This window comes from Chlorocebus sabaeus, chromosome 9, assembly GCF_047675955.1.
Source record: "Chlorocebus sabaeus isolate Y175 chromosome 9, mChlSab1.0.hap1, whole genome shotgun sequence".
In the NCBI taxonomy this organism is placed as follows: domain Eukaryota; kingdom Metazoa; phylum Chordata; class Mammalia; order Primates; family Cercopithecidae; genus Chlorocebus; species Chlorocebus sabaeus.
In genome coordinates this window covers 89,934,693-89,956,619 of record NC_132912.1, presented here as the reverse complement: position 1 = coordinate 89,956,619, position 21,927 = coordinate 89,934,693, and the positions used below count along the sequence as shown (strand labels likewise).

Genomic DNA, 21,927 nt, shown 5'->3' with positions numbered 1-21,927 from the left:
TGCAACTTAAATTGTCAGTGCTTGATTTTGCATAATTTTCTGCTTGTCTTCCAGTTTCTGATTGTTATTAAAAATTTCCTTTTCGTTTGTTCTCAACTCTTTTTTTTTGCTACTTCTTGCATATACTTTCCAGTAACCTTTCACATCCTAAATCTGTCTTTGCTTTTCCTTTTTTCTCATTGCTACTATTCTTTTCTTTTTTCAGTAAAGATAGCAATGTACTAAATACTTTCTGTCACTTAAAAAGAGAAGTTTTCATTTTAAATAAACTATACATTCTTTGTAGATATATTGAAAGACCACAAAAAGAAGAAGGTTTAAAAAACTACTCATGACCCTATCTACTATTAACAATTCAGTGTATTAGTTCCTTATCTATGCATTTTTTACATAATTCTGATGGTGCTGTCTATGCATTTATTATTCATGTCTCCTTATGTTTAACATTTGATGTATGAATTTTTACATTATTTTATAAACTCTAGCCTTTCGAAAGGCTTTCTAACTAAAAAGAAGACACCACTTTCCCAGAATGTGAGACAGGTGATTTCATTTGATAGTCAAGAAGGTTGCTTATTTCCTGAGCAAACGTTTCTAGAGAACCTGCCCTATGTGGGCATACGGGTAAATTTTGAGGACACACAATGTATAAGACAAGCGCCTTCTCCCTCTGGGCATCCAGAAGCTGTGAAAGAGAGAGTGTAACCCCCAGATCCGCCTCTGACTCCCTGTAGTAGACTTGTGGAGCCAGTTGCCATGGGTGCACAGACACCAGAGGCACCTCTGCTGGGAGCATGAGCTGCCCTGTGGATGTGCCTCTGAGCCCAATCTCAAAGGAGGAATAGGAGTTTGCCAAATGGAAATGAAGGGAGGAAAGGTTTTCCAGGTGGAGGAAACATGTATGGAAGTGGAAAGGTTTTCCAGGTGGAGGAAACATGTATGGAAGAGAATCGGGGAATAAGGTGAAGTTAGATGTATCTGGAAATGGGATCTTATGAGGCAAGTGGCCAGAGATGACTCCAGACAGGCAGTCAATCTTGTGGGCAGATTTTAAAGGGCCTTGACACCCAACTAAGGAGTTGCGGCTCTATCTATCGGTAATAGGAAGCCAGGAAAAGTTTTAGCAGGGATATTATTTGATCACATCTGTCTTTAGAAACATCTCTCTCCATTGATAGAGATAGTAGGGTGTTTGGGAGGAACGGAGGAAAGTAGACTTACGTAGTATCAAATTATATGCACCTGTTTTGTGCCAGATATGAATTTAAATGTTGTGTTTTTATTTAATTCTTATAACATTGAGTGGGAGAAAATTGCAGTTGATTCAGAGTTATGTGACCAGCCTAATATCTCATAGGTACTAAATGGCAAAGGCAAGAAGACTAGCCAGGTCTCTGTTCTTGGTACTCAAGTGAGGGAGACGGATGATGCTTCTGCATGGATTTCTGAATTAGAGATGAGGAAGGGCGGAGCGGGACATGTTTGGGAGGCATTGGGAAGGTGAGAAAGATGATCCAATGGCCGAAGCCATCTGGTATGAAGAGGTAACCAGGGTCAGAAAGCATTTACTGGGGAATTCTAAAAAGCCTCAGAGCTGACCATGTGTGACTCTAAATAACTAATATATAGTTACTAATCATAAAACTAATAAGAGAAATTTTAGAAATAAAAAATTACTATTTTGCGACCACTACAGTAATAATTCAAGAATTATAATTTAGAATCATCAATGGATGCTAAGGCCCTTGTGTAAAAGGTTGGCGATCATAATATTTACATAATTTTAAAAAATAACAGATTGCTTATTTATTATAAAGGGGCAAAGGTATGTATTTAGTGGAGAAATACGGTAGACACTCCCATAGTCAAGTGATCAAACCCGTAGAAGGACGAATGACATCAGGTGCTTCTGAATGTGATGCACTGAGAGGGATACAGCATCATCTCGGGAATATTCCTGGCAACAATGTTTAAGCTGGATTTAAACAGAAGGCAACATTCAGATAAAACCAAATCAAGCAATATTCTATAAAGAAACTGGATTGGGCTCTTCAGTGTCATGAGGAAAAAAAGACTGATAAATTGTAGTAGACTAAGAAGAAATCAGGGCATGACAAGTAAACTCAATGTATATTCTCTGATTGGAACCTAGACTGGGGGAAAAAAGCTCTAAAGGACGTTGTTGACACTATCGAGTAGTTTGAATATGTACTGTTTTTTAAGTATGGCAGTATTATATAATTGTTAAAGTTCATGAGTGTGATTTTAGAAGTGAATATCCTTGTTATTGTATTTAGATGTGAGGTGTTTTAATTTATTCAACTTCTTCTCAAAGGACCCAGGAAAAAAAGTGAGAGAAAGAAGAAGAAAATGTGATACCATGTTGATAATTAATGAGCCGAAATGAAGTGTCTACAGGTGTACAGGTGTTCACTTGCTACTTTTTCACATTTATAATTTCTCAAACTAAAAAGCCAAGGGCAATCTTTTTTTTTTTTTTTTTTTTTTTTGGCAAATCTCACTTCCTAACCCGGTAGACTGAAGGCTCCTCCAACGCTCCTAACAAAAGATGTGATTTTGTTAAAGGGAAATCTTGCCTGACTGAAATTCTAGATTTCTTTAATGTGACAAATAAGAATATGGGTAATAGAAATCCATACCTGACTTATATTTAAGATTTTATGAAGCCTTTGATAAGTCTTCTGGTTAGAGACTACAACAAGATTAAAAGTTTTTTTTTGCTGGGGGAAGGAGGGGCTGGTGGGAGATTAGTGTTTTATTGCTGATAATTGCTTAGAGGCACCCGCTACCCCAAACACAAGTCTGCTTAGTATAGGAATTGATGAGTACGTTTGAGAATGGAGAAATGCAGACAGCCAGATTCTTCATAGTTGAGTAAAGGGAAAAGTCTGTTTTAAAAGTTGTTTGTATGAATTCTTTTTTTTTTTTTTTTTAAATTTATTTATTATTATTATACTTTAAGTTGTAGGGTACATGTGCACAACGTGCAGGTTTGTTACATATGTATACTTGTGCCATGTTGGTGTGCTGCACCCATCAACTCGTCATTTACATCAGGTATAACTCCCAAAGCAATCCCTCCCCCCTCCCCCCTCCCCATGATAGGCCCTGGTGTGTGATGTTCCCCTTCCCGAGTCCAAGTGATCTCATTGTTCAGTTCCCACCTATGAGTGAGAACATGCGGTGTTTGGTTTTCTGTTCTTGTGATAGTTTGCTAAGAATGATGGTTTCCAGCTGCATCCATGTCCCTACAAAGGACACAAACTCATCCTTTTTTATGGCTGCATAGTATTCCATGGTGTATATGTGCCACATTTTCTTAATCCAATCTGTCACTGATGGACATTTGGGTTGATTCCAAGTCTTTGCTATTGTGAATAGTGCTGCAATAAACATACATATGCATGTGTCTTTATAGCAGCATAATTTATAATCCTTTGGGTATATACCCAGTAATGGGATGGCTGGGTCATATGGTACATCTAGTTCTAGATCCTTGAGGAATCGCCATACTGTTTTCCATAATGGTTGAACTAGTTTACAATCCCACCAACAGTGTAAAAGTGTTCCTATTTCTCCACATCCTCTCCAGCACCTGTTGTTTCCTGACTTTTGAATGATCGCCATTCTAACTGGTGTGAGATGGTATCTCATTGTGGTTTTGATTTGCATTTCTCTGATGGCCAGTGATGATGAGCATTTTTTCATGTGTCTGTTGGCTGTATGAATGTCTTCTTTTGAGAAATGTCTGTTCATATCCTTTGCCCACTTTTGGATGGGGTTGTTTGTTTTTTTCTTGTAAATTTGTTTGAGTTCTTTGTAGGTTCTGGATATTAGCCCTTTGTCAGATGAGTAGATTGCAAAAATTTTCTCCCATTCTGTAGGTTGCCTGTTCACTCTGATGGTAGTTTCTTTTGCTGTGCAGAAGCTCTTTAGTTTAATGAGATCCCATTTGTCAATTTTGGCTTTTGCTGCCGTTGCTTTTGGTGTTTTAGACATGAAGTCTTTGCCCATGCCTATGTCCTGAATGGTACTACCTAGGTTTTCCTCTAGGATTTTTATGGTATTAGGTCTAACATTTAAGTCTCTAATCCATCTTGAATTAATTTTCGTATAAGGAGTAAGGAAAGGATCCAGTTTCAGCTTTCTACTTATGGCTAGCCAATTTTCCCAGCACCATTTATTAAATAGGGAATCCTTTCCCCATTTCTTGTTTCTCTCAGGTTTGTCAAAGATCAGATGGCTGTAGATGTGTGGTATTATTTCTGAGGACTCTGTTCTGTTCCATTGGTCTATATCTCTGTTTTGGTACCAGTACCATGCTGTTTTGGTTACTGTAGCCTTGTAGTATAGTTTGAAGTCAGGTAGCGTGATGCCTCCAGCTTTGTTCTTTTGACTTAGGATTGTCTTGGAGATGCGGGCTCTTTTTTGGTTCCATATGAACTTTAAAGCAGTTTTTTCCAATTCCGTGAAGAAGCTCATTGGTAGCTTGATGGGGATGGCATTGAATCTATAAATTACCTTGGGCAGTATGGCCATTTTCACGATATTGATTCTTCCTATCCATGAGCATGGTATGTTCTTCCATTTGTTTGTGACCTCTTTTATTTCACTGAGCAGTGGTTTGTAGTTCTCCTTGAAGAGGTCCTTTACATCCCTTGTAAGTTGGATTCCTAGGTATTTTATTCTCTTTGAAGCAATTGTGAATGGAAGTTCATTCCTGATTTGGCTCTCTGTTTGTCTGTTACTGGTGTATAAGAATGCTTGTGATTTTTGCACATTAATTTTGTATCCTGAGACTTTGCTGAAGTTGCTTATCAGCTTAAGGAGATTTTGGGCTGAGACAATGGGGTTTTCTAAATATACAATCATGTCATCTGCAAACAGGGACAATTTGACTTCTTCTTTTCCTAACTGAATACCCTTGATTTCTTTCTCTTGCCTGATTGCCCTAGCCAGAACTTCCAACACTATGTTGAATAGGAGTGGTGAGAGAGGGCATCCCTGTCTTGTGCCAGTTTTCAAAGGGAATTTTTCCAGTTTTTGCCCATTCAGTATGATATTGGCTGTGGGTTTGTCATAAATAGCTCTTATTATTTTGAGGTACGTTCCATCAATACCGAATTTATTGAGCGTTTTTAGCATGAAGGGCTGTTGAATTTTGTCAAAAGCCTTTTCTGCATTTATTGAGATAATGATGTGGTTCTTGTCTTTGGTTCTGTTTATATGCTGGATTATGTTTATTGATTTGCGAATGTTGAACCAGCCTTGCATCCCAGGGATGAAGCCCACTTGATCATGGTGGATAAGCTTTTTGATGTGCTGCTGAATCCGGTTTGCCAGTATTTTATTGAGGATTTTTGCATCGATGTTCATCAGGGATATTGGTCTAAAATTCTCTTTTTTTGTTGTGTCTCTGCCAGGCTTTGGTATCAGGATGATGTTGGCCTCATAAAATGAGTTAGGGAGGATTCCCTCTTTTTCTATTGATTGGAATAGTTTCAGAAGGAATGGTACCGACTCCTCCTTGTACCTCTGGTAGAATTCAGCTGTGAATCCATCTGGTCCTGGACTTTTTTTGGTTGGTAGGCTATTAATTATTGCCTCAATTTCAGAGCCTGCTATTGGTCTATTCAGGGATTCAACTTCTTCCTGGTTTAGTCTTGGAAGAGTGTAAGTGTCCAGGAAATTGTCCATTTCTTCTAGATTTTCCAGTTTATTTGCGTAGAGGTGTTTATAGTATTCTCTGATGGTAGTTTGTATTTCTGTGGGGTCGGTGGAGATTGTATGAATTCTAAGATGAGTGAAATCTCTTGTACTTTAGATCAGTTGTGGTGAGCATAATATTTGTGGGTAAAAACCACATCTTTCCAGGAGTGGAGTGATTACCATATGTATAGAGAACACATAAAAGTCTTTTGAGTGATCAAGAGATGGTCACCAGTGAGTGTCCTGCAGGGATCTATATTTAAGGAAAATCATCTATATATTTCACTTAATGGCTGTTAGGCATTGAGTTCTCCCTTAAGAATCCCCCAAAAGATGGACCTAACTTGGATTATTAAGTAATGCTGCCTGAAATTTGTATAACACTTTATATTTTAGCAATCACTTTTATAAACATTGTCTTGCTTTGGTGGGTGGAGGCTGAGGATGAGAAAATGTTCTTGCCATTTTACAGGTGAGAAAACTGAGGCTAGGATGGTAAAATGGTTTGTCTAGAGCCACCTGCATGGTAGACCAGAACCGCAGTTTGAAGTTGGATTCATGCTCATTGTTGTTCCTATAAAAGTGAGCTTGGAGACCAGTATAGCACAATATAAAGCAAGGAAAGTTAAAATCAATTGCGAATGCTTTGTTTAAGAAGAGAGAAGGCAGAAAATATGCAATTTGTTTGTGAAAGAATTCCATAGAAATAACTTTTATAGGCCAGGCAAGGTGGCTCACGCCTATAATCCCAGCACTTTGGGAGGCCAAGGTGAGTGGATTTCCTGAGCTCAGGAGTTCGAGACCAGTCTGGGCAACACGGTGAAACCCTGTCTCTACTAAAATACAAAAAATTAGTTGGGCGTGGCAGCATGCACCTATAATCCCAGCTACTTGGGAGGCCGAGGCAGGAGAAGCGCTTGAACCCAGGAGGTGGAGGTTGCAGTGAGCCGAGATGGTGCCATTGCACTCCAGCCTGGGCAAGAGAGCAAGACTCTGTCTCAAAAAAAGAAAAAAAGAACTTTTATAGAGACGGGGGAGCTTGATTTAAATAAAAACTGTACTTACGAAAAATAGGTAGTTAGTGAATAGTGAATAAATGTTGTTTTAGCTATTCAATTGTGTATTAATAAATGACATACGTAAAATTGGTTAAATTTCATTAGAACAACAACAAGAACAACAAAAAGTAAACCTGGAGAAATTGCCCAGCCTTGGGCATTGTCCTTGTCATTTGGAAAGGTGTTTGCAACAATAGCAGGCTTTTTCCAGGGACCTAAAGGTAAGATTGTTTAGCTCGGAGGTAAGACATTTGGGCTCTGAACCCACCTGAGTCACTCTATATGACCTTGGTACTGGTTGGTAAGCCACTCTCTTAAATGGGCATAGTAACATCTGCACTCACCAGCTGACAAGCTCATGAGGATACAGTGAGATAATTGATGGGAAAACACTGCTAAAATGTTGGAATCTCTGTACAAACAAAATATATTATTTTGTTTTGTAAAACTACCCTACAAGTCCTGTTTTTACTGACCAACAGTAAAATAAGGCAGGAGAAATTGTAAAAGGCAGCTTTGAGCCTCTTCATTGCTGCTTTGAAATCTAAAGCATTCATCACACTTTCAAACACATTACCTTCCCAGTGGGGACTACAAAGTCAGGCTAAAGGACATTTCATAACTTACGTTAATTCCGCTGCTTGATTCCTTTATCAGATCTGGTCTTCGAGGGTTTAAGAGCAGCATTTTTGGCATTTCATGGATGAAATGCATTTTCTGTTCATCAGCACATGGTGTTAGAGTTGAAAAATACTTGCGGAAACTTCTTTTTTCATAGCCAAAGGCTCACTCGCTGGTTCTAAGCGTCATGGTTAGGAGGGCTGTTACATGCCAGTGGAAATTTGGGAAGTGGCATAGTTTTGCTGTTTTGGGCCACTTGGGAAGTTGATGTTGAGGGAGACCACAGTGTGTAATGTGTGTTTCTCAGTTGCAGACTGCTGAAGATGCAGACTGATGAGGATTCCACCAATCCTCCTCCTGATCCTGTTACTTGATCCCTGTATTGGATATGGTCTTTGGTCTGAGTGTTTAACAGCAGCTTTTTTGCATTTTGTGGATAATAATGAATTTTCTGTTCTAGAGGAAGACTGATCTTTGGGAACAAAACAATATAATTTGTCTTAATAGGAGGGAGGCAGGGAGAGAGGGAGGGAGGGACGTGGGGAGGGACTTTTGAGAAAATGTCTGGCTGTTCATGGTAGTTGGAATAGTATGATATTACTTCTGCAAGGCACCTAGGCTGCTGAAGGAAAAGTTCCTTTATATGTATTGAGTTCCTGGTTTATCCAAGCTTGTGAGAGCCAAGCTTGCACAAGGCAGCATATAGTTTTGTAAATAGCACATTTAAATAGTCAGGGGACTTGGATTCCAGTCTCGGCTCCAACACTGGAGGCCTACAGTAGATAGGGTCTGCCTTGCTGACTTTCCTGGGCTGCTCTAAGCTGCAGCATTAGCCATTGTCAATGCTTATTTTAAATAGCATTTCTAGTCCTCAGTACTCACTTTCAGCTCTTCAACAAAGCTATACCAACGCCGTCAAAGCTATGAAAGCCACTGATTTGTGCAACATTATTTGGTAGATTTTAGTTCTAGGTTATACCCCCTTCCTCCTAGTAGGGCTGAAGTGCAGTCAGTACCCCTGCTCTGCAAATGTAGTTAGAAAAAGCCAGTGCTCTAGGCCATCTGCAAACTGAACGATGGCAAACAGACCGTCATCAGTACATTGTGTTAGCAGTGAGAAAACACTGGGGAAACCTGTGTCTTTCATAACCAAAGGCTCGCTGGTTCTAAATGTACTTGACAGTGTGTCTCATTCAGAAACCTTTCCCTCTTCCTTCTGCTCTTTCTTTCTATGCTTTGGTATTGTGTGAGTGATTTGGCCAGTTCACCTAATTTCTTGATAGTTCATTAGAATTTGAAGAATATTGCCTGTTTTTACTGGTTATTGGTTTTCTGTGACCCTGGGAAACCATAATGCACAAAGTGGTAGAGATATGAGACTTTCTTGTCAGAGCTTTGTAGTATCCACTGAAAGTTTTTATGTCTCCCTTAAATTATCTCTGCTTTCAAAAATAGACATTCCAAAGCTACTGATAGGCAAGGTTGCAATTGCAGTTATAATAGAGTAAGCACACTCCATCTTTCTCTCGCACTGAATGTAGCCAAAAAACACTGGGCAGAATATATGGATCAGCTATTTGAGGAATCAAAAACAAATGATAGCGGGCAGATGGAGGAAGGAAACCAAAATGCAAGGTATGAAAGACCCAGTCCAGAGTTTCCTGTTTTGTTTTGTTCTTTTCTTTTTTCCATTCACATTTCCTGCCTGGATTCAAAGTCAGTGCGCATCCCAGAATTGCACTCTGGGTACAGACAGAGCTCCAAGGGAATCCCTCTCTTTCTGGCCAAAGGAGAGGAAGGGAAGCCGCACCAGGACAGACTGGAAGAAATCCTACCAATTTCTATGCTAACCCTGTTAACATTTAATATGTTACATTCTAGACTTTTTCTGCGCATAGTGTTTGTAAAACAGTTATAGTTATAACAAACATTGTGTTTCCTGTTTTTTCTCTTAATAGAGGAATATGCTTATAATCTAAACTTACTATACAGTCACTGTAAACTTATTTTTAAATAATTTGGTAAGCAGCCGTAGCCTGGTTCAGGGATTCTCAAATCTTAGTGTGCATTTAAATTACCTTAGATTCTGGTTCACTGATCTACCTTGGGACCTGAGAATGCATTTACAGCAGGCACCCCATCTTGCCAATACTGTCCCTGGAAAGACCAGGTTTCGAACAGTTATTTCACAGTTCCCATTTAGGTTGTTTCCAGTTTGTTGCTTTTTTTCTTTAGAAACAGGGTCTTTCTTTGTTGCCCAGGCTGGGGTGCAGTGGTATGATTATAGCTCACTATAGCCTTGAACTCCTAGGCTCAAAGGATCCTCCCGCCTTAGCCTCCCAAGTAGCTGGGACTACAGGCACATGCCACCACACCCAGCTTACTTTTTAATTTTTTGTAGAGACGGTCTTGCTATGTTGCCCAGACTGGTCCCAAACTCCTGGCTTCAAGCGACTCTCCCACAGTGCTGAGATTACAGAAATGAGCCATCACTCCCAGCCTGTTGCTTTTGTAATTAGTGTGATGGTGGGATATTTTTGCACATAGAACTTTTCTTCATATTTGATATTATTTCTTTGGGGTAGACTCCTAGAAGCAATGTAACTGGGTCAGAAGTTATGACTATTTAAATTGCTGGTAAACTATTGATGATTATTTTCTCAGATTTTGCCAATGATAATAAATATATTCTTTATATCTGAGCCTCATTCGAGGCTTAGAATGGTTCAGCTGTGTGAGATCACACAGCAAATCGTTCGAAGAGCTGTGATTTTACCCCCAGGTATCTGTTTCGCAGCCTGCTCTTCCCCTGCACTACTTCGGAGACAGCCACTGCTTCCCCCATCCCCTCCATTTAAACAAGCCTTGCTCTGCTTGTGCTTGCCTCACCGTTAGCTCACTCTTTTTCCTTTTAAGCTTTGCTAATTCAACATGTGAAAATGAGCTCCTGTTATGTTCATTTTTATTTATATTTGTTTGATAGAGTTTATGCCTCTATCTGGTCACATCCCTGGTCCTTTGATAAGTTTTGTTTCCTAAGTTGGTCTTACTTTACTTGACTTCTCTGTGATGTGTAAACAATACAGATATTAACTTGTTTCTGCTGCAACTGTTTTGTAATTTGTCTTGTATTTTGTTTCCTGTTTTTAAACATAATTTAACATTTTCTTTCTCTTTTTCTATTTCCCACTAAACTTAAAGAGGTTTTCCTTTTGCAGAAGTTTGATAAACATAGGAAGATATTTTTAAAAGGAAGCTTAGGGGCTTTAAGGGCACCTGTGAGAAATACAGCATTAAATTTTTGCTTTTTTCCTCAGTGCCAGGTTTACTTGATAATTTCTCCCTTCTGCCCAAACACATGGTTTCTCCACAAAGATTTTCATGCTCAAATGAGAGGACAAATTATGGGTGATGCTGTCTCAAGGATATGATTTATCATTTTTCAAACAGAGTTAGAAGGGCATTATGAAATAATGTAAAATGAAGAAATACCCAAGCTTTTTTACCATAATTTTCTTCTACATTTTATCCATTGTTATAACAGAAGTAAACCAAACTTTTAGTTTAAAACTTTAAAAAAAATGTATCATGTTTATACAGGCATGCAATTTAAAAAATAAAATGGTTCTACACAACTTGATGTGAAAACACAATAATCTCCTGGTCCTGACCCCAACAGTGCCTTTTCCTATTCTGCTTCAACTCTTCTAGCTGAACTTTGTGTTATTTAACTCTATGTCGTTCACTCTTTTTTTTAGATTTTTAAAATGTGTTTACTTTTGTGTCTCCACATGACATGAGATATTGCTACTGTGTAATTTTTGAATATAGGCATTCTCTGTTACTGACTTCCGCTGTAGAAGGCAAAGCTTTAGTGTCCTTCTGTGACTCCTCCTTCATGCTCCCTACTCTCTGACCCCATCTCCACTACACATGTTCAGGCTTCCTATCCTGTCTTTGCTGTGCAGTTCTTTGTCCTTTGTTTAGCTCAATATGCAGTGCTTACATTATTACAGTTCTGTAAATGCTATTCATGGCCAAGACATGTAGTTTCCTAGAATTACTTTCCTTCTCTGCACAACATTTTGTTTCCTGTAGAGTTAGTAATTGCCTTGGTTATTAGCTTTAGTAGTTTTCTTTGCACTTACCCCCAAGTTATGAAACTCCTCTCGATATAGCCAGAGACATTGGGTATTCTGTTGGGTTCATCTCCGTGATGACATCTCTCCAGAGCATTCTGACTGCTTGCTTTCCAGCCCAAATTTGTGAGCTACTGTGCAGTCCTTCATCTTCCTTTATTGGCATCCTAGTGAGTCCTGTTTCTTCTTTTCTCCATGTTTACTTCCTTACTATCAAGACTGTACCCTCTGTGATTCCTGGAAAAGAGTATATAAGTGGTAAATATTTTTAAATCATGTGTATATGAAAAAGGCTTTAATTTATCCTTAGTTTATCCTTTAGTTTATGCTTAGTGGTAATATGGCTGGGTACAGAATTCTAAGTGGGAAATTGTTTCCCCGCAGAATCTAAAGGCATTTTCTCAAAGCTTTCTGTTTTTCAGTATGGCTTTTGAAAAGTCTTATTCTAATGATCCTTCATATAAAGCTTGTTTTTAATCTCTGGAGGCTTTGGAGTCTCTTCTTAGTCCCCAGATTCTGAAATCCTATGATACTGAGTCTTGATATGTAGGTCTGTTTTCTTCCATTATGTTGGGCATTCAGTGATCATTTGGATTTGGAAATTTATATCCTGTGTGGTGTGCTCAATCTACCTTTTTTTAAAAAAATTTCCCACACTTCACTGACATATCATCTTTCCATCCTTAATCAGAAGTCTTGATAATTTTTTTAAAGGAAATTATAATAAAACATGTTTCCCAAAGCTGGATTCTTATCAGTTAAATATTGAAAAGGGATCATGGTAACTAAATTGGGCAACCAGAATTTAAGAGTACTGACAAGCAGAAAATATAGACAGTCACACATTTTACTTGACAGAGCAAAGCATTGAAGGAGTTGTTGAAGCTATTTATTACTCTGGTGCTGAGCACAGACTTGTATCATAGACAGGTAAATTAATTTATAATCTGGAAAATTATCCAATGCTCCCCAAGTAATTTGAGAAGATTAAAGGCACATCCCTTGTTTCAACATGATCCCTGAACATCCACATACCAAAAATATTCATATATTTGACTACCCCAACCTTTAGCCAAGTTAGCAGGACAGTTGTCTTCTAGGCCAACCATGGTAATAATACATCTTTAAATTTTTCCTAGACTATAGATTTAAATTTTCTTTTCCCTAAATGATAGTTATACTAAAGCAATTATTCAGTCAGTCAGATAGAAGTAGTGTTTCCCTATCATTGTTATTTTTGAAAAACTGGGTAAACATCTACTGACATGTGCTTTAAAAAGTGCTAACTTTGAAAAGTCCTGAAGCCACATGATTCATCTGTAGGACCATTTTTTCCCTCCAAGGGCTGCTCTTGGAATGGTAAACGCTGAGTGGGCAAACTTCATGGTGGGGATTGTATGTGTCTTAATATAAGCTTAATTCTGGATATGAATAGTAATCTTAGCATATTTTCATGTGGGCTTGTAATGAATCTTCTTTTTCTTCTTTTCTGCCAGCTTTTTGGAGACTGGGAAGCCCAACTGCGGAGAATAATGAAGCTCATTGCTGGAGGTGGCTTGTCTATCACTGGCTCTCACAACATGTGTGGGGACTATCTGTACAGCGGCCACACGGTCATGCTAACACTCACCTACTTATTTATCAAAGAGTGTAAGTCTAAAAGACTTCCATTGTAATTTGCTCACCTGCCATTTCTCATGAACTCTGGTCCTCTGGTAAAGCTCGTTTTCTGGAAAATCTGCTGAAACAAGACTGGAGGCTTCAGGAGGGTCACAGCTTCATCTCATCACCATGCAGCTGGCACCCAGGGAAATATGTGGAAGGACAGAACTGGTCTTCCTGAGGAGGAGGTGTCCTGGAGTGTCATCTGTAGTACTGGGGTGGAGGGAGTTCCAAGCACAGCCTGCAGGGTGTGTTATGAGCCAGTTATACAGCTGCTGTAAGGAGCCAGAAGGAAATCTCAAAGGGACACAGAAATCTAGGATCAGGCCTGATTGGGTGATGGTAGATTATGTGTTGATGCAGCAACTATTTTTTCAGCACTTAGCACTATGCTACATGACTGAGGGTAGTGATGGGTCAGACTCATCCCTGTCCTCAACAAGGCTATGGGCTCAGGGCTGAGGCAGATACTAAATGGGACATTTCCCTTAAGAAATGTACTTAAAATATTTTATTGTGAAATCACAAAATAATATTATAGATACCACATACATGGCTCAGATTTAATATATATTAGCATTTTGTCATATTTAATTCAGGTAACCCTTTTAGAAAGGAAATGAAATGTTAATATATGATTAAAGCCTTTTCATTCCTTTCCTATATCATTTTCATCCATTTTTTTGTACTTGTATATTATTGTTTTGTGGTTTTTAAAATGTATATACATAAATGGCATGATGCCATTTATATTCTTCTGCCACTATTTACCCTCAGATTATGTTTTTGAGATATGAGATTTTGGTTCATTCACTTTAATTGCTATTAATATGATAGTGCTAGAAATGAACTACACATTTTTATTCATTTCTCTACTTACATAAAATTTTATTATCCTCAATATCACATTGTTAGAAGCAGTCTGATAAGCATTATGCAGAGGGTTTCCACGAAGAGCAATGGGTAGAAGCAGGCTGCTGTGGTATCACAGAGGAAGGAGATGCTTTGCCTTCTGGAGGTGTCTTGGGAGCGTGTGGTACTCTGTGGGAGTTTAAGTGGTTGGAATTCAGAGGAGGGGTAATAATGAGAACAGACAGGTAAGTGGGAACCAGATCACAGAGGGTGCTTAAGCCATGAGAAGAGGGTCTGAACTCTCAGCTGATGGAGATCGGGTGCCCATTGAGGGGTTGTAACCAGTGGGGCAGTGTCATTTGTCTTTGAAGAGAGAAAAATCACTCTTGCAGCAGCTTGCAGGATGGACTGGATGGAGGGCAAAACTGGAGACTGGAAGAAAAGTTAGGAGATTGCTGCAGTAACAAAGGAAACTAGCCTGAAGGCATCAGGGATGGAGAGAAGTGGCAGACACTTCAAGACATTAATAAAGAGAGTCAGCAGATAACAGGATGGATTATGGGGTAGAGAAAACAGGTAGCAGACTGGGCCGAAACCTAGTTTTGTTCTTGAAAAATGAAGATAAGGAAATGTAGGAAGAGGAGAGAGATGCACTTCAGGGCACTGAGGTAGAAAAGGGAGAATAGATGTTCCAATGCTTATACTTAGTATGTGAGCAGATATAGTGAATTCTAGCAAGATCTATTCAGAATTGTCAGGGCATAATCCAGCCCTTGGACTGGGATGTAACTGGATGTGAACAGTGGGAATCACATAGGCCAGATGTCAGCAGCCCTGGGGGAGGGATTCCTGGCTCCTGCTGCCTGATACCTGAAATTCTTTAATGGGGTCAAGCCTTATCCATCTTGACAATAAGGCAGCGTGTCATATTGAGAGGCAGAGGCCTTGGTACTATCACTTACTAGCTCTATGACCCTGGGAAGAAACTTTAACCTCTCTAAGTCTTAGTTTCCTCATGTTTAGAATGCAATATTCACATCTGCTTCATGGGGTGGGAAAAAGTTTATGAAAATTAAAATTAGATGGCATATATGGATACTTATAGAGTCACACAGAGATTGAATGGTAGCTGTTTCTTGTTTTTGTATTGTCAAGGTATCGAATACTAATATAACTAGAATATTCCTACCCTGACTGCTCCATTTAATATTGCAAACTGCCCTTCACTCCCTATACTTCTGATCCCCCCTTATCCAGCTCAACTTTATTATTTTTCCACAGCCTTTAACACCTAACATAAATTATTATGTAAATTATTTATTATAAGTATTGTCTCTTATCTCTCTTCCCCACTAGGAAGGGATCTTCCCACAAAGGCAGGCTTCTTGCCTTTTTTATTCATTGATCCAGGTACCTAGAGCATTGCCTGTCCCTGGCATGTAAGAGGCTCAGTGAATATTGGTTGAATGAATGAATGGTTCTTGGACCCCTTGAGAATCCAATAAAAGCCTGAACTGCTCATGCTGGTGTGGAGAGTGTAGATCATATTCAAACAACATTTTGCCCAACATTGCAGAGCCTCTGAATCCCACAATTGAGAATCCAAGGTAGAAAGGCCTGCACTAATAGAAATTTTGATGTTTTTCTCAGGTAATTTCCCAAATGGAGGTACAGACAAGTATTTATCTGACACAATTCAGCCTTTGAGAAGGCACTTGAACTAGAATTCCCAGGCATCTGGATGCTTTTCTGTTTGTATTTGAGAAATGAGAATCTCAAAGACTTTCAGATTAGTGTATGGTTGCAAAACTTGGAAAGCAGTACAGTTAAATCAATTATGACTGCTTAGTCCTTGTATTAGGCTCTATGGACCAAAAGGTATGGATTTTTATATAGAACATCAACCCCAAATTAACTAGAGGTAAATTTAAATGTCAATGGACAGTTTTTTAAAATGAAGCATGGTGCATTAACCTGTCCTTATCTGATTAGACTAATCTTTTAAACACTATTTATGATTGTATGACTCAAGAACCAAATATGAATTACTATCACTAGTATAATCACATCATAAAAAGCTATTTCTGTTCTAACCTTGGTTACAGATAAATGAAAGCCCTTAGATTCACTAGATCTGTTTTCAGAAGGGAAGACTCAAGGTAATTGGATTCAGAAGCATTAGTAGAGGCATAGTTGAGTGCCCTTAATGTCATTTGAATAACGGGACTGTTGCAAATCTCTCCCCCTTTCAGATTCCCCTCGACGACTCTGGTGGTATCACTGGATTTGCTGGCTTCTCAGCGTAGTTGGAATCTTCTGTATTCTCTTAGCGCATGACCACTACACTGTGGACGTGGTGGTGGCATATTACATCACCACGAGACTCTTCTGGTGGTATCACACTATGGCCAATCAGCAAGTGAGTTTCTCCCCTTTTGATTTTAGCTTCTATTGCTTCTGGCTTGGTGTTGCTGGCTTGGGCAGGGTGCAAAGAACCCATGGATGTCTTAAGTTTCTCTTTCTTAAGAGGTAATCAACTAAGATTGTATTGTGTTTTGTGACACTGATTCTCTTCAGAATTAAGAATAAAATGTTTATTAATATAATGGTGTAAGGAATTCCTTCTAGAATAAGTAGCACACTTTCATTGTCCATGAAAAATGAAAAATATTTTCTAAGATTGTGTCCCTCCTTGCTGGATTCACTTTCCTACCCTCTTCTCCCTATCCTGGGCACATCACAAGCTTAATACTTAACATTTAATTAAGTGTTAATATTTTTAGCATAGAAGAGGAATACCTAAAAAGCTAACTGAGGTATTTATTTATAGGCAAGAGATGAGTGAGCCATAAGTTCTCCTTGCCCTCCCAGAATTGGCGTTGTTTTTCTACTGAGATGTGGCTCAGTTTGTAGATGAGTGTGGAGTGTAGAATGGTGATGACAGAGAGAAGCTGGGATATGTGGGTGGACATGCAGGGTAGGTATGGGATCCTTTGGGAATTTTAGCATGGCAAGTATTTGAACTTCAAGTGAAAGATTGTAAGAAATGTGTTTATGTTTCTTTGTTATCCTAGGTGCTAAAGGAAGCTTCCCAGATGAACCTCCTGGCCAGGGTGTGGTGGTACAGGCCATTTCAGTACTTTGAAAAGAATGTCCAAGGAATTGTACCTCGATCTTACCATTGGCCTTTCCCCTGGCCAGTAGTCCACCTCAGTAGGCAAGTTAAATACAGCCGGCTGGTGAATGACACATAACAGCTGTACAAAGTGGGAAAAAGACAAATTGTCCGAAGTGCTAAGAACTCCATGAGAGAAGATGCCATAAAATAAACACCTCCCTATTCCTATTATCTTTCAATGGTTACCTTGACTTAACCTATTGAGTTACCTGGTCAGCACTGTGATCTTTTTTTCTCTCCAAAGGACCTGCGTTGGACAACAATAAAGAAAAATTTAACCTATCATGCACTGTACACATTTCCTGTTCATAAGTTTGGGATTTACATAACCCGCAACCACCATGTTCCTTTGTATATGATGCAACAGCATAAATGTAAGCTTTTATATCATAAGTTCTGGTTTTTCCAGTCACATCTGGAAATAAAGCGTATTATTTTCTTGGGAAAACATACTTTTCATATCTCTTGCCCCAAAGATTGGGCTGTAAGCCATTTTCTAGCAAATGTCTCTATGAAGGTTTCTAAGCACCTGAATGGGGTTTGATTCTGAAATCTTTCTACCTGTTGCACCGATATTCAAATAAAAATGATAGACACAGAAAGGTTTGGTAACTTTGGGTTTTGTAAAATCAGCAAAGACAGTGTTTCAAAAAGTGCAAAAAAAAAAAAGATTCTGTTATAAAGTGATTTTCTAAGTATTTCCTAACTTTATTTTTCAAAATGATGTTATGAAAACCAAATTTAAAGATTTTTAACATGTCAGAGAGAAGAGAGTTAAAATTTAAAAATGCATCTTGGGAGAGAAATTTGTCTATGTTTCTAGTGCCTTTCTTGTCTTGATTGTATGGTCAGTAGGCAATCTTAAATGTTTTTATTTAAAATAAAGTATTCCATGAAAATATAAATATATGTATACACTACTAAATTTTGCATTTATAGCTAAATTGAATCAGAAGACTGCTTATGGTTTTAAAATTGCAATGACTTAAATAATGAGGTTGTTAATTAGAGTCAGAGCCTGTTCACATATTGTGATCAGGTAGCAATGACATGTACCACTTAAATTATTTTATCGTCTATTTGGTAGTTCGATTTTAACTACTCAATGAAAACAGCCATGAATATCTTTTCTTAAAGAGAGTTTTGAAAATGATCACTTACCTAAAACTTGAAAGCTATGAATTAGTTATCCATACTCTCATGACAATTTTGTTGGTGAACAACAAAAAAGAGATCTATTTCTTTAAAAGATATTTGTGCAGAAACTGCATGTAACTCTTAAGTTGTACTCCTAACATACGTATGTTTGGGGAAGTATTCTATTCTATACTTGCCAATGTGGAGAACAAAATAGTTTTTTAAGAATGAAGAAGTATATATATCCATTCTGTATTTTACGTGCAGCAGAATTATCTTCCGTAGGATTTTTTTGTGTATTCACAAGGTGATATTTGTATTGTAAAACAATAATGGTGAAGGAAATAAAAAGGCTTTTAAAATTTTGTTTGTTTTAAATCTTTGTAAAGTTATTATTCCAGAGAGTATACTGGTATCTTACAGCTTACCTAGATCATAAATTAATCAAGATGCACTTTTTAATAAAAACTGATACTTAAAATAAATGGCTGTTATTTCTACTGTGTTCACGTTCTCCATAGAAGTCATAAATGAAGTCATTAAAGCAAGATAGAAAAATCAGTTTCAGAATTTCTTCGTGGAGTGTTTCTGCTTGACATGGGACTTTTAATAATTATCTGGATTTTTTTTTCTTGGGATTCCTTAAAATATATTCTAATCTTCAGTAAATTCTATGGAGTTTTTTAATATATAAAAAGAGTCACATATAATTTAAATTCAAACTTTAGAACAACGTTTACTAACATTTTGCATTCTCTAATTTTCAACCAAGTTGTTTTTTTTCTTTCTATACCTGGCAGTAATATAGCTTCTCCAGTGTAGATGGAAAGGAAATGTAAATCCAAAGTGAGAAATATAGAGTAATAGTACTATGATAACCAGTGGTAATGGAAAAGAACTATTCACAGAGAAAAAAAGGTTATTATTTCTGATGTGGTGACTAAAGGAAAATGTCAACAGTGGAGATGTCTCTTTGATAAAGGATGCGTCAAGGAGGCTAGAAATATAAAACCAGAGGCCAAGTGTGGTGGCTCACGCCTGTAATTCTGGCACTTTGGGAAGCCGAGGAGGGCTGATCACTTGAACCCAGGAAATTAAGACCAGCCTGATCAATATGAAACCCTGTTTCTACAAAAAATACAAAAATTAACCCACCCAGCACGGTGATGCACACCTGTGGTCCCAGCCTCTTAGGAGACAGGTGGGAGGATCGCTTGAGCCCGGGAGGCAGAGGCTTCAGTGAGCCATGACCATGCCACTGCACTCCAGCCCCAGCAGAAGAGTGAAACTCCATCTGTGAGGGGGAAAAAAAAAAAAGGGGAAATTAAAACCAGTAAAACTTTTCCTGTGTGGGGCTTTAAACTTGTGTATCAGACAGGGGGAATGTGGTGGCCTCTTTAGGCAAATAGAGCCAAACCCTTGGATAGGTGTTTATTTAACTGTTACAGCCTTTCACTAACTTTGACTATTGACTGCTGCCATATGGAAGGGAAAGTAAATTGAGTAAGTGGAAATGATACATTGGCACTTACTAAAAATAGGATCTTTTTTTTCTAAAAAACTAGAAATAATTATATAAAAATTTATTGTTATGAGTTTACATGCCACATATGTATCACGAAATCCACTGCTGATTGTTCCTCATGGCTGACTACACTGATTCATGAATTGACATATCTTCTGGGTCTCTAGTGTGCAAATCCCAGGAAGGACAAGGAGAAAGCTCATTGTATTCTAGAGAATCGTAGTATACTTGGTAAGGTTGCCTGTATAAGGACATGTGCTTTCTCAATGTCTTTTTTTTTTTTTTTTTTGGCTCACTTAACAAGTTAGACATTTTATATGTATTAGTTAACCCTCACACAACCACAAAGTGTAATTATCGTTCCCATTTTACAGATAGACCAAAGTGACTCAGATATATTAAATAACCTGCCCAAGGGCATGCAACTGGTAACTGGTAAAAAATCCTATTGGAACCCAAGTATCCACCCTCCCCGACCAATACTGTGAGCTTTCATAAACTCTTCAGTAAGAGTCTGCAGTGAGAGAAACCTGTGCCTATGGTGGTAAAGCATACTCTTACTGTGGACTGAGGAGCAAGAAATTTACACCATAAGGTGTGAGAGGAAAATTTGACTGATTTCTTAATTGCTATATGTTTTATTTGTATCCCAAGCACATGCCAAATTTTGATCAATTTGATAAATCTCATAACACCTCATACAATGGAAATGCATGCCAACCTTAATTTGACCACCAATATACAAAAAGTCAACTAGATTTCTGAATGTATTAGAAAACAATATGCTGTTTGGATCACTAGATATTGACATCCTTTATTTATTTTTTTTTCTCCCTGGGATCAAGAAACAATTTGAACAAGTCAAAGCTGTTGACTTGGTATTCTGCTTATCAGCACCTTAAAGTACTTATCCACCTTCTCAGTGCAAGTCAGAAGGAAATTCAATGACTTTTCACATTTAAGGTGATAGTTGATATAACTGAATATCTACCATGTTTGTAACTCTTTTCTGTTTGTTGCATTTGTCCTCTCTTCATCCCCTCCTTTTTCTGTCTTCCTTTAGTTTTGAACAATTTATGATTCTGTTTTATCTCTTAGCATACCAGTTATTCTTTTTACGAATTTTTAAATGGTTGCCCTAGAGTTTACAATATAAACTTTTTTCCAAATACAAGCCTGCCTTCAAGTGTAGTGTAGACATTTTATAACAACACATTCCCAAATTTTCTCATTTCTGCCCTTAGAACATTGCTGTCATTCATTTCACTCATCCATATGGTATAATCATTCAATACACTATGGACATTTATTACTTTGAACAAGCAATTACCTTACAGATCAATTAAGAACAATTAAAAATTTTGTTCACCTTCACTTATTTAATCTCTGATGCTCTTCTTATGTAGTTCAATCTTCTAACCGACATAATTTTCATTTTGTCTGAAGAACTTCCCATTTCTTACAGGGCAGGTTGGCTGGCTTTTTTTCTTTCAACACTTTAAATATTTCACTCCACTTTCTTCTGGCTTACCTAGTTTCTCACAAGAAGTCTGCCATAATTTTATTCTTTTCTTCTATAGGTAATATGCTTTTTCCTCTGGCTTCTTTCAAAAATTTCTCTTTATCTTTGCCTTTCTACAGATTTAAGAGGAAATGCGTAGGTGTAGACTTTTTTGGGGAGAAGGGTATTTATTTTTGACTTTTGATGTTCTCTGAGCTTCCTGGGTCTGTGGTTTGGTGTCTGTCATTAATTTTGAAAAGTTGTCAGCCATTATTCTTTCTTCTCTGTTTTCCCTTTCTTTTGTTTTTGATACTCCCATGATGATAAGTTACACATTTTGAAATTGTCTCACAGTTCTTGGATGTTTGCCTCCCACTTTTTTCAGTCTGATAAGTTTCTATTGATGCATCTTCAAGCTCACTGATACTACTCTCCTTGGCCATGTTTGTTCTAATGATGAGCCTATCAAAGGCATTATTCATTTCTGTTATGATGTTGACTATTTCTAGCAGTTTCTTTTGGTT

At 38.0% G+C, this 21,927-nt stretch overlaps 1 protein-coding gene across 13 annotated transcripts in view; it reads left to right on the top strand.

The window, feature by feature from the left end:
• The window catches only part of SGMS1 (sphingomyelin synthase 1), a 315,346-nt gene extending 296,484 nt beyond the window's left edge, over positions 1-18,862 (top strand). For all 13 annotated transcript variants that reach the window (XM_073019152.1, XM_073019158.1, XM_073019156.1 and 10 more), the window contains 3 exons: positions 13,045-13,198; positions 16,315-16,481; positions 17,137-18,862. In XM_073019152.1, the coding sequence (XP_072875253.1) occupies positions 13,045-13,198; positions 16,315-16,481; positions 17,137-17,316 (501 nt within the window). In that variant the 3' untranslated portion in view covers positions 17,317-18,862. The remainder of the gene's footprint in view (positions 1-13,044; positions 13,199-16,314; positions 16,482-17,136) is intronic.
• Positions 18,863-21,927: the final 3,065 nt, after the last annotated feature.